At 46.0% G+C, this 14,883-nt stretch overlaps 1 protein-coding gene across 32 annotated transcripts in view; it reads right to left on the bottom strand.

Annotated features, from left to right (window-relative positions):
* The window catches only part of NRXN2 (neurexin 2), a 173,916-nt gene that overhangs the window by 97,357 nt on the left and 61,676 nt on the right, over window positions 1-14,883 (bottom strand). For all 32 annotated transcript variants that reach the window (XM_056801461.1, XM_056801462.1, XM_056801463.1 and 29 more), the window contains 2 exons: window positions 13,389-13,550; window positions 11,838-12,273 (listed from right to left, as the gene is read on the bottom strand). In XM_056801461.1, coding sequence (XP_056657439.1) covers window positions 11,838-12,273; window positions 13,389-13,550 — 598 coding nt within the window. The remainder of the gene's footprint in view (window positions 1-11,837; window positions 12,274-13,388; window positions 13,551-14,883) is intronic.

Below are 14,883 nucleotides of genomic sequence, written 5' to 3'. Positions count from 1 at the left end.
GCCCTTTCAAAGGTCACTACTGACCTCTGAAATGCTAAATCTGATGGCCTTTTCTCAATGCTCATCCCGCTTGACCTCTGCTGCTTTTGGCAGAGCTTTTCAGGCTATTCTGAGAGATGGCAGAGCTTGATGGATGATGTGGAGAGGTGGCATCAGAACTGTTTGGAAGGCAAGAACCAGAGTCTTCATGAATGAATTAATACCAACTTGGAAAGAGGTCTCTAGTGGAGTGCCTCAGAGATCTAGCTTCAATCTTTGTTTTAAAGAATTTAATTTATTATTTGGATGGCACAAAACTGGGGGGGAACAGCCAAAACATTGGATAACACGGTTAGGGCCCCAAAAGATCTCACTGAGCTGGTTGGTATCAATTGGTCAGCAGGCATTTATCAAGGACCTCCTATGTGCCAGACAGTATGCTGGGCAGGGAGAGTGCAAAAGCAAAATGAGCCAATCCTGCCCTCAAGAAGCTTACATTATTATGCCCAAAGGACTTTAAAAGAATGCACTCCCTTTGATCTAGCAATACTAGGCTTATACCCCAAAGAGATAAAAACAAATGGGAAATGTTTTGTTAATCAAAAATATTTATAGCAGAGCAAAAAATGGAAAATGAGGGGGTGTGCCTCGATTGGGAAATGGCTGGACAAATTGTGGCATCTGATGGCGATGGAATACTACTGTGCTATAAGGAACGGTGAACTGCTTGATTTCTATAAGAACTGGGAAGACCTCCATGAACTGATGCAGAGTGAAAGGAGCAGAACCAGGAGAACATTGTACACAGAGACTGATACATTGTAGTGCAATCGAATGTAACTGATTCTGCTATTAACAGCAATTCAATGATCCAGGATAATCCCAGAGGACTTATGAGAAAGAATGTATCCACATCTAGAGAAAGAACTGTGGGAGCAGAAATGTAGGAGAAAACATGTGATTTATCACTTGTTTATATGGTGATTTGGGGTTTGAATTTTTTAAAATGACTCTATTACACAGATCCAGAGATCAGAGGTCTGGGTTCAAATCTGACCTCAGATACTTCCTAGCTGTGTGACCCTGGGCAAGTCACTTAACCCCCATTGCCTAGCCCTGACCACTCTTCTGCCTTGGAATCAATACACAGTATTGATTCTAAGAGAGAAGGTGAGGGTTAAAAAAATAAAATAAAATGACTCTATTATAAATATGAATAATATGGAAATAGGTATTGAGTGATAAGACATGTATGTACAATCCAGTGGAATTGCTTGTCAGCTCTGGGAGGGGGGAGGAAAGAGGGAAGGAGAGAACATGAATCACGTAACCATGGAAATTGTTTTGAAAAATTTTAACAATTGGACTAAGATCAATAAACAGAGCAAAAGCATATAAAACAAAAAAGAAGCTTGCAGTCTATTGGGAGGAGACAATAGGTTCACAACTAAAGTAAAAGCAGGATAGATACAAAATAAATTCACAGCACTAACAACTGGGAATGCAGAAAAGGCCTCTTGAAAGAGGGAGCACTGAAAAAAGCTGTGCGCTCCAAAAGTGAATGACGAGGAAGGAAAGCATTTCAGGCATGGGGGGCAGTCTAGACCAGGCATGGAGGTGGTAAATGGATTATCATGTGCAGAGGGAAGCTGATCAGATGAAACTGAGTAAATAATGATAAATGTAAAGTCTCACCCTTGGGTTAAATACCCAACTCCCCAAATTCACGATCAAGGAATGTTGGATCAAGAGATGTTGGTGTGACTGAAAATCATGGGGTTTTTTAAAAAAATCTTTACTTTCCATCTTAGAATCCATAGTATGTACTGGTTCTAAGGCAGAAGAGTAGGAAGAGCTAGGGGCAATGGGGGTTAAGTGACTTGCCCAGGGTCACTCAGCTAGGAAATGTCTGAGGCCAGATTTGAACCCAGGACCTGCTGTCTCTAGGTCTGGCTCTCTATCCACTGAGCAACCCAGCTGCCCCTATCATGGGCTTTTAATGCACTTCAGGCTGAGCATGCATCAGCTAAGACGTGGTCCCTAAAATCCTCCTGGTGATCTTGGACAGCATTAAGAAGGGCGCAGTCTTCAGGACCGGGCGAGTGATGATTCCACTGTCCTCTGCTCTGGCCAAATCCCCCCCAGAACACATTTGAGGAGAGAAATGATGACAAGTTGGAAAGCATTCAGAGGACTCAAGCAGAGGGTTGAAGGGTCAGTAGACTGGCGGAACTGGGCACGTTTAGCCAGGAGAAGGGAGGCTTCGGGGAGGGAGTTGGCTGTATCTGGAAACCTGACTTAAGGAAGAGGAATCAGACTTGTCCTTTGCCACCCAAGGAGCAGAACTTGGAAGAGTGGTGGGCGGGGGATAAAGAAAGATTTCAGCTCTCTGAAAGTGAAACTTCCTCCCACTGTGAGGCTGCGCAGCAGTGGAATGGGCCTCTTTGGGTGGTCGTGGGTAGAGCTCTCCCAATAGAGGTCTTCAAGCAAAGTGCTCAAGACCACTTACCCAGAATGCATTTGGAGAATCCTTGTGGAGATACAAAGTGTCCTCAATGGACTCTCAAATCCCTTTGGCTCCGGGACACTGCCAACCCCACCGCTCCGTGAGCACTCAGGCCTCCAGTGGCTTCCACAAGTTCCTTCCTCCGCCCAGTGACATTCACCCTGCTACACCCTCCCAGCCGTATCTCCAGAGGCCGGGCATTGAGCTTTGGCTGCTCAGTGACGGCCCCTGACGTCTCCCTGACCCCAAACTCAGCCATGATTCACCCCCGGCGTCTTCTGGGGATCCCCTCTGCCTCCCATATGCTTCCCCATTTCACTCTCCACCACTTTCTCTGGGATAGTGAATACACTGTTACCAGAAGCAACTACCATTGGGCGCACTAAAGGGCTTCCCTAGAGCTCCACTGACCCTCCCAGTAACTTCCAAGGCAACAGCCCCCTCCCTGACCACCACTCCCCTAGATGGAGTAGCTTTGCCTGTGAGCTCCTTGACAGCAATGACCATTTTGCTTCTTTATTTATCCCCAGGGCTTAGTACAGTGCCTAGGACTTTGGATGGATGGACGGACAGACAAACGGATGGATGATGGATGATGGATGGACAGATGGACAAACAGACGGACGGATGAATGGATGGATGGATGGATGGATGGATGGATGGATGGATGGACAAGCAGACGGATGGATGAATGGATGATGGATGGACAGATGGACAAACAGACGGATGAATGGATGGATGGATGGATGGATGGACGGATGGATGAAAGGATGGACGGTTGGACGGATGGACGAGTGGATGGATGGATGGACAGACAAACAGATGGACGAATGGATGGACAGACAGGTGGATGGATGGATGGATGGATGGATGTATGATGAGCACTTGGTATATGCTCAATCAGGAAAAACCTGGGGGTCAAGTTCTGCCTGACACATTCTGGCTGTGTGATCTTGGGCAAGTCCTTTAACTTCCAAGTCAGGTTTTCTTAACCTTCTTTGTGTCATGGGCCTCTTTTGCAATCTAGTAAAGCCTGTGAACCCCTTCTCAGAATAATGGTTTTCAATGTATAAAGTACAATTCATAACACTGCAAAGGAAATGAATTATACCAAAATACGTTATCAAAATATTTTTAAACACAAGTCCCAAGAATTCTTGCTTTTAGTGCTCTGGGCATCTTCCTAAATCTAGAAGCTGAAAGGAAGGCACTGACCTGGATTGGCAGAAGGAGTTTCTTCATCTTCTTTGGGCATGAAAGTGCCCAGTCCCTATCTCTATCCCTATGTGCCAAGCATTGTACAAAGCAAATGCTTAATAAGTTCTTTTCATCCACGCTCCTGGGTCTCTTTCTGCCTCATCTGACAGCTTCTCCAGCTCCCTTCTTGGTTCGGCATTTCTCTCTCCCTAAGCATGGTTGCTTTCCTGAACCCCCCTCTCCCTCTTACATTCCATAACTCCCAGGAATCACTCATTCCATGCATTCAGTAATCAGAGCTGGAGTTGCCTGCTGGATCAATCTATCCACCCTTACCTCCCATCACTCCTTACCAACTTCTTTTTTTTTTTTAAACCTTTACCTTCTGTTTTAAGGCAGAAGAGTGGCAATGGGGGTTGAGTGACTTGCCCAGGATCACACAGCCAGGAAGTGTCTGAGGTCAAATTTGAACCCAGGATCTCCCATCTCCAGGCCTGGCTCTATCCACTGAGCCACCTAGCTTCTCCCTTCTCTAACTTTTATTGGATATCTCCTCCTACACCTGCTGCCAGCACCCAAACTCAGCTGAAACTCCAAGCTGAAGCCATCATCATCTCCTCTCCACCTGCTCTTCTTCCCTTCTTATTTCTTTTTAGGGCAGCACAATCCTACTCATTGCCCAAGCTTGGCACCTGCTCAGCCTTGACTCCCTTTATTTCTCCTCCTCCATATCCAATTTATTGCCAAGTAATGTCAATTTCACCCCCACAGCACCCCCTCCCATCTGCACCCCTTCTCTCTACTCCCACACCCCTATTCCAGTTCAGGCTAGCACCTTTCTCCTGAACTATTTCAGTCACCCCCTAATTGGCCTCCCTCTGTCTTGCCTCTCTTATCTCCAATCCATCCTCTACACAACTGCCAAAATGGTACTCTTTGAACCCAGGTCTGATGCCCCTCCCTGCTCAAGAGAGTTCAGCAGCTCCCTCTTGCTTCTAAAATAAACCGTAAACTCCTTTGTCTGGCACTTAAAGCCCTTCTTTCACCCTGTCCTTCCGGGCAGAATACACAAGACTGCCTCTTGTCCATAATACACTCCAGACCAACTGGGCTAATTGGCATTCCTTGTATGTGGAGTGTCTTCTGGCTCCTCAATGGAACGCCATCCCTCCTCACCTCTGCCTCTCGGAACCCAGAGCCCACTTCAAGGCTCAATACAAGCCCCTCATGCCTGCTCCTTTCTGCCTCCAAATTATTTCAGATCTCACTTGTATATATTTCTCATATGCCCACTGTCTCTCCGAAGTAAGGAAAGTGTCTTCTGAGAGAGGGAGCCTGCAGGATTCCTTTCATTTTTTTGTATCCCTGGTGCCCAGCAAAGTGCCCACAAAATGCAGGAGTTTAATAAATAATGATTAGGGGCAGTTGGGTGGCTCAGGAGAGCTAGGCCTAGGAGGTCCTGAGTTCAAATTTGATCTCAGACACTTCCCAGATGTATGACCCTGGTCAAGTCACTTAACTCCTATTGCCTAGTCCTTACCATTTTTCTGCCTTGGAACCAGTACTTAAAATAAATGTAAAATTTTTAAAGAAATAATGTAACATTTTAAAATTTTTGCATCTATATTCATTAGGGAGATTGGTCTATAGTTTTCTTTCTCTGTTTTTGACCTGCCTGGTTTTGGAATCAGTACCATGTTTGTGTCGTAAAAGGAGTTTGGTAGAACTCCCTCTTTGCTTATTATGTCAAATAGTTTGTATAGTATTGGGGTTAACTGTTCTCTGAATGTTTGATAGAATTCACAGGTGAATCCATCAGGCCCTGGGGATTTTTTCTTAGGAAGTTCTTTGATGGCTTGATGGATTTCAATTTCTGATATGGGATTATTTAAGAATTCTATTTCCTCTTCTGTTAGTCTAGGCAGTTTGTATTTTTGTATATATTCATCCATTTCTCCTAAATTGGTGTATTTATTGCCATATAATTGGGCAAAGTAATTTCTAATGATTGCCTTAATTTCCTCCTCATTGGAGGTGCTGTCCCCCTTTTCATCTTTAATGCTGTGAATTTGCTTTTCTTCCTTCCTTTTTTTAATTAGATTGACCAGTACTTTGTCTATTTTGTTTGTTTTTTCAAAGTACCAGCTTCTTGTCTTATTTATTAAATCAATAGTTTTATCACTTTCGATTTTATTAATTTCTCCCTTAATTTTTAGGATTTCTAATTTGGTTTTCTGCTGGGGGTTTTTAATTTGATCGCTTTCGAGTTTTTTCAATTGCATTTCCAATTGATTGATCTCTGCTCTCCCTTGTTTGTTAATATGAGCTTTCAGGGATATGAATTTGCCTCTGATTACCGCTTTGGCTGCATCCCAAAAGGTTTGAAAGGATGTTTCGCCATTGTCATTTTCCTTGATGAAATTATTAATTGTTTCTATGATTTCTTCTTTAGCTAAACGGTTTTGGAGTATCATATTGTTTAATTTCCAATTGGTTTTAGATTTGGTTTTCCATGTACCATTACTAATCATTATTTTTATTGCCTTGTGATCTGAGAAGGCTGCATTCATTATTTCTGCTTTTTTGCATTTGTGTGCTATGTTTCTGTGACCTAATGTATGGTCAATTTTTGTGAATGTGCCATGTGGTGCTGAGAAGAAGGTGTATTCCTTTTTATCCCTATTTATTTTTCTCCATATGTCTATTAATTCTAATTTTTCTAAGATTTCATTCACTTCTTTTACCTCTTTCTTATTTATTTTTTGATTTGATTTATCTAAATTTGATAATGGTTGGTTTAAGTCTCCCACTAGTATGGTTTTATTGTCTATTTCTTCCTTCAATTCTCCTAGTTTCTCCATTAGAAATTTGGGTGCTATATTATTTGGTGCATACATGTTGATTAATGATATTTCCTCATTGTCTAGAGTCCCTTTTAACAAAATATAATTACCTTCCCTATCCCTTTTGATCAGGTCTATTTTTGCATTGGCTTTATCAGATATCATGATTACCACTCCTGCCTTCTTTCTATCAGTTGAGGCCCAGAAGGTCTTACTCCATCCTTTAATTCTGACCTTGTGGGTGTATAACATTTTAAAATTAAATTAAAATACATTTTAAATTTCTAAAGAAATAATTTAACATTTTAAAATTAAATTAAAATACATTTTAAATTTTTAAAGAAATAATTTAACATTTTAAAATTAAATTAAAATACATTTAAAATTTTTAAGAAATAATTTAACATTTTAAAATTAAATTAAAATAAATTTTCATTTCATTTTAAAATAAATAAATAAATAATGATTAATTGATCTTTGCCTTTAAGGGTCCTTCTCTTCCAAAGCCACTCCCCCCAGAAAGACCAATAACCATAAATGAAAGCATTCTCTCTCCTTCAATCTTCCTAGAGAAAATTATTTAGTGTTCTTCTTTGGCTGCCCCACACTAGTCATGGGGACCTACAGCTCTCTAGGTCTCCACTGAGGCTGGGGGAACTCTGAATTATCCTTTGATCCTCACTGAACAAACATTTACTAAGCACCTGGAGTGTATTGGGGGGGGGGGCACAAAAACAAAAGTAGGCTATTTCCTGCCCTTAAGGACAATTGTAAGAGGAATATTTCACACTTCCCCAACCTCCAAGAGAGAGACTAAGAAGAAGATCTGCATCCTAATGTTTTTATCAAGGGAGAACACTTAGTTGATTGAGACAGTTAATCAAATGTGTTAACTAGGTGTGAGCCCTCTTCAGAAATATTCAAAAGCACAAATTAGGTGTCAATAACTTAGTTAATGGGTGGCAGCTTGGTGGCTCTGTGGCTAAAGAACCAGGCCTGAAGGCAATAGGTTCTGGGTTCAAATTTGGCCTCAGATACTCCCTAGCTAGGTGACCCTGGGCAAGTCACTTCACCCCCATTGCCTGTCTCTTACCACTCTTCTGCCTTGGAGTCAATGCTTGTATTATTCTAAGACAGAGGTGAGGGTTGGGTTTTTTTAATCAAGCTGGGAAGGAATGAAGGGCGTCTTGTTGTTGGATGATATCGGACGATGTAATGTTTGGGGATCTGCCCAAAGAATTAGACACATCCAAGGAGGAGATTCAACTGGAATATTCCAGCACCTGCCTTGAGAACGAAGCTACAGGAGCACCTGGAGGAACTAGACCCACATGGCCATTTCCCAGCTTCTACCCACCTCCGTCGGCCAAGTCATTGAAGAAACCAAAGAAATAACAAGCAGTGGATCCAGATGGACACTCGAGGAAAGGCTGCCTCCTCTAGATGCCCCGAGCCTTAGAACCCAAGGGAGAACCACACTTGCCCAAGCACTATGGGACAAGGACTCCACAGGGGAGAGGAGGACTTCCAATCACGTCAGGAAGGACCCTCTGGCCACCTGAGCTCTCTAGGCTTGAGGGCGCTGCATGGGCTGATGGGAGAGCACGTCCCTTGTTGGGGGGGGGGCACGTGGTTTTTTTAACCATTGTTTTTACCATACTTGTGTCTAAAGGCTAATTAACTCTAGCTGGCAAATTCTTCAATCAATGAGCAACAATTACTGGAGCAAACTCTCAGCCCCGCAGGGTTACCCCAGAACCCATAATTTTGGGGTACCCGACCTGCCGGTGGGGGCAGGAGTCAGGAAGCAGCTCCCGAGGGGTGCCGTAGGAGTATATGCAGCCAATAGACAAGGGAGTTTGGAGAAATGGGACTAAGAGCTAGGAAATCAAAAGAAGCTTTTAGGGAGAAGGTGACAGGAAACCCGGAATCTCTAGTCCATATTTATTTTACACTATTTACAGTGCCCAGGCAAGATACATAACCTCCCTAAGCCTCAGTTTTCTCATCTATGTAATGGGTATAAAAACAAACATACCACCAACAGATCCCAGGCTTGCTGGGCAAAAAGCACTTTGTGAAGTCCTTGTGCTCCAGCCCTGGGAGTTAGTATTCTTATCAAGGATCAGAGAAGAGAAATGGCTAGTCCAGCATCAAAAGCAGAAGCTCCAAGGCTGTGGCCAGTTCTTTTTTTTTTAACCTTACTTTCTGACTTAGACTCAACACTGTGTATTGGGTCCAAGACAGAAGAGCCGTAAGGGCCAGGCAATGGGGGTTCAGTGACTTGCCCAGCTAGGGAGTGTCTGAGGTCACATTTGAACCCAAGACATCCCATCTCTAGGTCTGCTTCTTCGATCCACTGACCCAGAAGGAAGTTAATGTGAAGGGAGCGATCACAGTTAGCCATCACAGTAGCATCGGGCTCACAAAGGACATTACTAAGAGCATCTTTACTGACCCTCACAACAACCCTGTGGGGCAGGTGATGCCATTATTATCCCCATTTTTCAGATTAGTAAACCACGGTTGAGAGAGTATAAGTGATTTGTCCAAGATCACACAACTAGTGTCTAAGACTGGATTTGAACTCAGGTCTTCCTAACACCAGGTCCAGTGCTCCATTCCCCTGTCACACCTCACTGCTTCCAACTAAGAACAGTGATAGTTCTAGCTCCCATATCCCAGGGCATCTGTGAAGCATCCCCCCCCTTAAATCCTGTAAGAGAGGTAGTGCGGGACAATGGAAAGAGCATGAATTTTCACATCTGAGGGCCTGAATTCAAATCCTGGGTCTTCTACTTACTACCTATATGATTTCAGACAAAATAATTTCACTGTGCTTCAGTTTCCTTCTTTGTAAAGACTCAATGGCCTCTAAGGTGCCTTCCACTTCTGATCTAGGATCTTATGTATGACCCTACACTAGTCATTTCCCCTCTATCAGACTCAGTTTTCCCCTTTGTGAAATGGAAGAGTAGGATTCTTTCCACTTCTGATCTAGGATCCAACATGTGACCCTGGACAAGTCACTTTCCCTACTTGGACCTTAGTTTCCCTCTTTGTAAAATGGGGGAATGGATTTTAGACTCAATGACCTCTGAGGTTCTTTCTAGCCCTAGATCTAGGATCTTATGGTGCTAATTACCCCTCTCCCATTTGATAGATTAGAAAACTGAGGCTCATCAAAACAAAATTATATTCCTGCAGGCACAGAGCTGGAACCTGGGTCATCCTGAAAGGCAGAATCCTAGTGATGATATCGATGAGCAACTTTGGTTAAAATCCCACCTCAGATCCTTACTAACCTCATGACCCACTTCACCACTGTCTACCTCAGTTTCCTCATCTGTAGGATTGAGCTAAACATTCTTTTGGTACCAACCTCAGAATGTTGTAAAGATCAAATGAGATGGTTTACAAAGCATTTTGCACATCTCAATGTCCTATAGAAGTTCCATGAGAGCAAAGGCTCTTTTATCTCTCTTCACATCCCCAGTGCCCAGAACACAGTAGGCACTTAATTAATGCATGTTGCACGAATAGCAAATATTATATTCACTGCGCCTACTTTATATCCCCTAACTGAAGGGGACAGATGGAAGGGAGATCGGGGAATGGCAGGGAAGGAGGTGGGACAGAGAGCAAGGCAGGACTCCCCAAGGGCTTCCAACCCAATTGCACATCATCCTGATGGTCTCACTTGTTCCCCAAACTTGAAGCTCCATCTCCAGCCTCCATGCTTTGGCACAGGCTGTCCTTGATGCTAGAAGTGCCTCTCCTCTCTCCTCCCTCTTAGATGCTCTAGCTTCACTCAAGGCTAGAGACTTAAGGCATCTACAGGGCACCCCCTTCATTGGTCCCCTTGAGCTCACTTGGCATTTACACATCTATGACCACAGAACATCATCCTGATAGAACAAAAAGTTCTAGAAGGTTTGCTTATTTCAGAAAAAGCATAGTCAGAGGATCTGGGTTTGAATCTCTGCTTTGCCACTTATCAGCATGACTCTCGGTAGTCACGTACGTTCCCTGGACCAGTTTCCTCATCTGTAAAATGAAGGGGCTTCATTAGAAGACTTCTGTAATAATTAAAAATAATAATATTTCTTTCTACCCTGATATATATTTTATAAAGTTTATTAGGAAGGGTAGACAATCATTCCTAAGTAACCTGGCCACGTGGTGCCTAGCCAGCATGTATCTTCCTCATTCCCCCTCACCTCCCTGCTCTCTCTCTTCTCCTCATGGTCCTCTCATCGGTCTCCCCCTTTGTGTAATTATCCTAAAATTCAAGGTTTAAAATTTTTTGGAGAAATTTCAGGAAAAGAAACTTGCCAACACCCAAAATCAAGAAGGTGGATCCTTTTGGAGAAGGTGCTGTAAAGATGCCTGAAGAAGCCACACACTGCATCAAAAGATTCAGAATGAACTTCGGGATGTAATGAACTGAATTGAACATACTTATTCTGAATGTAAACTCGTATGTCAAAGGGGCCTGCCCCCGATTGGCATTTTGTCAATACGTCTATCAATCAGTTTTTGTATTTTACTCCCATCTCTAACTATTGTAACTCCCTCTTGGAAAAAATGCAATATTGTATGTATTTTTAGCTAGAAGGTATTTAGAGTTATAAGATATTTATATTTAAATGATCCATTGGGGAGACGGGTCTCCCAAAGGATCATGGGGGGGAGTGTGTGTCAAGGAAGCTCATCCCCTCCCCTTCCTGAGTATGTCTATCAAACATTCCTGACATACGACAGTTGCACCAGGGTTGCATCGGTGTACATTCAGTACGTCAATAAAAGTTAATGTTTGGGGCAGAATCGGGGGAGACTGATGAGAAGAACAAGGGGAGAACCATGAGGAGAAGAGAGAGAGCAGGCAGGTGAGTGGAAAAGGAGGAAGATACATGCAGGCTAGGTACCATGTGGCCAGGTTTCTTAGGAATGATTGTCTACCCTTCCTAATACACTTTATAAAATATATATCTGGGTAGAAATTTTTAATTATTACACCTATAAGATCCCCTTTAAGTCTAAATATCACCCCATGAACCCCATCATTTGGCACAGTTCCCTGTATACATCAGGTGCCTAATAAATGCTTATTCCATTCTATTGCTTGATTGGATCGGATTGGAAGCTCCCGAGGAAGAGGAAGGTCAGGAAATTCAAAGGGACGGGAAGAGAGGTGAGGGCTTGATGTTTTCAAAGGGAAAAACAAGAAGGTGATAAATAGCTGGAGAGAAGGGAAGAAGGGAGGGAAGGAAAGATGGCAGTGGGGTTCTTCCTCCCAAGGGCCCCCTGACCTTTGCGCCCGTCCCTCTGGAAGTCCACGTGGCACCACTCCCCATCGTTGACTTTCCGGTTGGATGCCCGCAGCTTGATGCCCCCAGAGCCCATGTCCAGGAGGAGGTAAAGGTAGCCGTCCAACAGCTCCATGGCGAAGTAGTCGGCCCGGGCAGCCCCGTGGCCTCCTTGGCCCCCACCTGCCCAGCGGCCCTGGCTGAAGAGCAGCAGCCCGTTGGGCTCGGTGGTGCGGAAGTCCAGGGACACGGAGCCCGTGCGTTTGGCGCTCCAGCGGGGCAGGGCCACAAAGGCCTCAGGGCTCTCGAAGGTCACCGGGTCCAGGGCGGCCACATCCTCACAGCGGAAAGACAGATCGCCCTGAAGCTTCATCTTGGGGTCCCCTTCACGGGCCAGCCTGGACAGCTCCAGCTTAAAGTCATTGTTCTTATAGACCACCTGCAGGAGGCACTGCAGAGTCAGAGACAAGGGCCCAGGCGGACCCTACCCTTCCCTCTCTCCCCCAACCAGAAACTACCACTGGCTTCTGGGCCCCCCTGCACAAGTCACTCACCCTGTTTGCCTCAGTTTCCTCTTCTGTAAAATGAGCTGGAGAAGGAAACGGCAAACCCTCCCAGTATCTTTGCCCAGAAAACCCCAAAGGGGGGCAAGAAGAGTTGGACATGACTGACCAACCTGAACCAATAACTGGGGATAAATCACTTTCCTTTTCTTGGCCTGTTTGCCCATCTGCCAAATGAGGTCATAGGATTGGAGTAGATCGCAGGGTTCAGAACAATTAGGGATCTTAACTAGGGACCCTAACTGGGGCAGATAGGTGGTTCGGTGGATAGAGCCAGGCCTAGAGAGGGGAGGTCCTGGGTTCAAATCTGGCCTGAGACACTTCCTAGCTGGGTGACCCTGGCCAAGTCACTTTCCCCCCAACTGGCTAGCCCTTCGTGCTCTTCTGCCCTGGAGCCCCTTGGATATGATCAGAAGAAAAAAAATTTTGTTTTTAATCAGCTAATCAGGTCCTTTTGGTCTGTTCTCTGGGAATTTACTTTCTGAAGATTTGGATGACTGTATTTTAACAGGATCTGTTTCCTCTGTAATCCTGCATGTTTGCTTTTGTGCATTTAAAACCTTATTCTGTAAAGGGATCCATCGCCAGGCGTTACCTTGACTGCCCGAGGAGTTGCCAGAGAAGGGGGAGGAAGCCCTCCGGACGCGGCTCCTACAGAGGAAGGAACCTCGGAGGTCCTAGTTAAGGAGGCTGAGCTTAATTCGTGGGTGAGCATCCCGAAGCCTGAGGCCAGCGGGGTCCCTGAGCCTTGAGCTGGGGGGATCCCGGCAAACTGGAAACTCAGGCCAGGAATCCTCGTACCGTCCCAGCTGCCCCACCTTGGTCACAGTGGGTGGCAGGGGGTCCTGGGAGTCTGAAGACCCTAGCATGGGTCTCCGTGCTCCACTAGGGGAGCATCGGGGCTGGGGGGGGCAGGAGGCAACATTTCTCACTGATTGACTGACTGACTGACTGATCCCAGGAGATTCTGGCCCTTCCCGGCCCCACTCACATCCTTTAGGCAGCCCATAAAGTTGTTGCTGACCGGGGAACCCGGCAAGTCTGCCGTGTTGGGGCTGCCCCCGATGTAGAAGAAGTCGTCGGAACCCAACATGGTGTAATCCTCCTGGGTGTAGCCCGTGGTGGTCAGGATCCCGTCCACTGAGATGGTCACCTGTCCAGCCCGGGCCGGGATGGAGGGAGGGGAGAGACAAGGAGACAACAGGGCATCAGCCTCCTGGGGGGAGGCCGGGGCTGGGCCGGGGAGAGGGGCCAGTGGGGGTGCTGGGGGAGGGGGCCCCATTTTTATGTCTGCTTGTCTCAGAGGGGGAACAGTGGGGAGGGACAGGGAAGGAGAGAAGATGGGGAGGGAGAAAGGAGGAGGCACAAGATTTGATGGTCTCAGGTTGGGGTTGACAGTGCTGGGCAGCGGTCGTTGTGTGGGGGTGACGGGGACAGTGAACAAGGACCAGAAAGGCACACGGCAACTCTCCGAGGAGAAGGCTAAACTGAGCCCCAGGGATCCCCCTAATTCGGGAAAGGACCACACAAGCCAGAGAAGCAAAGGGAGAGAAGAACCTTCAGGCTGGCACCCTCAGGAGAGCCGAGACAGAGGGACCCCAAGTGACTCCTGCCCCTTTTCGGGGGGGGGTCTTCTCTGAGCTCTTCCTCATCCTCAGGGCTTCTCTCAGAGACAATGGAGGCAGGTGGGGTACTGCCCTTCTTCAAACCTTTGGGAACCTCCAAAACCCCAGTTCCCCTTCTCAGGCTGCGGGGCACCTTGCCCAGGCTTGACCTGGCATGGAGATGGGAGTCAGGGTGCAGGTCACAAGACAACAGAACCTGGGCATCCTGACTCTCCAAATCACAGAGTTAAAAGCAAGGGCGACCTTAGGGACCATTTAACTCCAGTTCCTCATTCATAAGAGGAAACCTAGGCCAGACAGGGGAAAGGACTTGTCCAAGGTCACACAGGACCTGGCAGAGCTGGAATCAGATCCTCGCCCTCATACTCCACTGCTCCTTTCTTCTTTCTGATTGTCTCTTCTTGCCTGACCCCTGCAGCACAAACAGCTCCCTCTTTCCCTCTTTTCCTCCTTCTCTGTGGGGCCAGAGTTCCCACAAATCCTGACTCCAAGAGACAGCTTCTCAGCTTCCCCCTTGAATGACAGAGTGGAAGGATTTGGATTTAGAGCGAAGGGCCCACATTCGAATATGAGTCCTGTAAACTCTGAGCTCTGGGCCCACGTTAGCCTCAGGATCCCCTCTAAAATGAGGGGGATATTCTACAGGACTCGGCGGGCTCCTTCCAGCTTGAAAGTGTATGATTCCCTCACTTCATCTCCATGGGGGAACCCCTGAGCCCAGGCCTCCAATGACAGGCCACGGCTTGGGTGATCCCCCATTTAGATTCTGATGTGACATGAGAATAATAGATCCGGCTTGGAGGCAGGTACATCTGGGTCATACACGTACTACCTAGGCAAGTCCCTTCTCTTCTCTGGGTC

This window comes from Monodelphis domestica, chromosome 6 (assembly GCF_027887165.1).
Source record: "Monodelphis domestica isolate mMonDom1 chromosome 6, mMonDom1.pri, whole genome shotgun sequence".
NCBI lineage: Eukaryota > Metazoa > Chordata > Mammalia > Didelphimorphia > Didelphidae > Monodelphis > Monodelphis domestica.
Note: the sequence above shows the minus strand (reverse complement) of the source record. Positions and strands in the feature narration are given on the sequence as shown.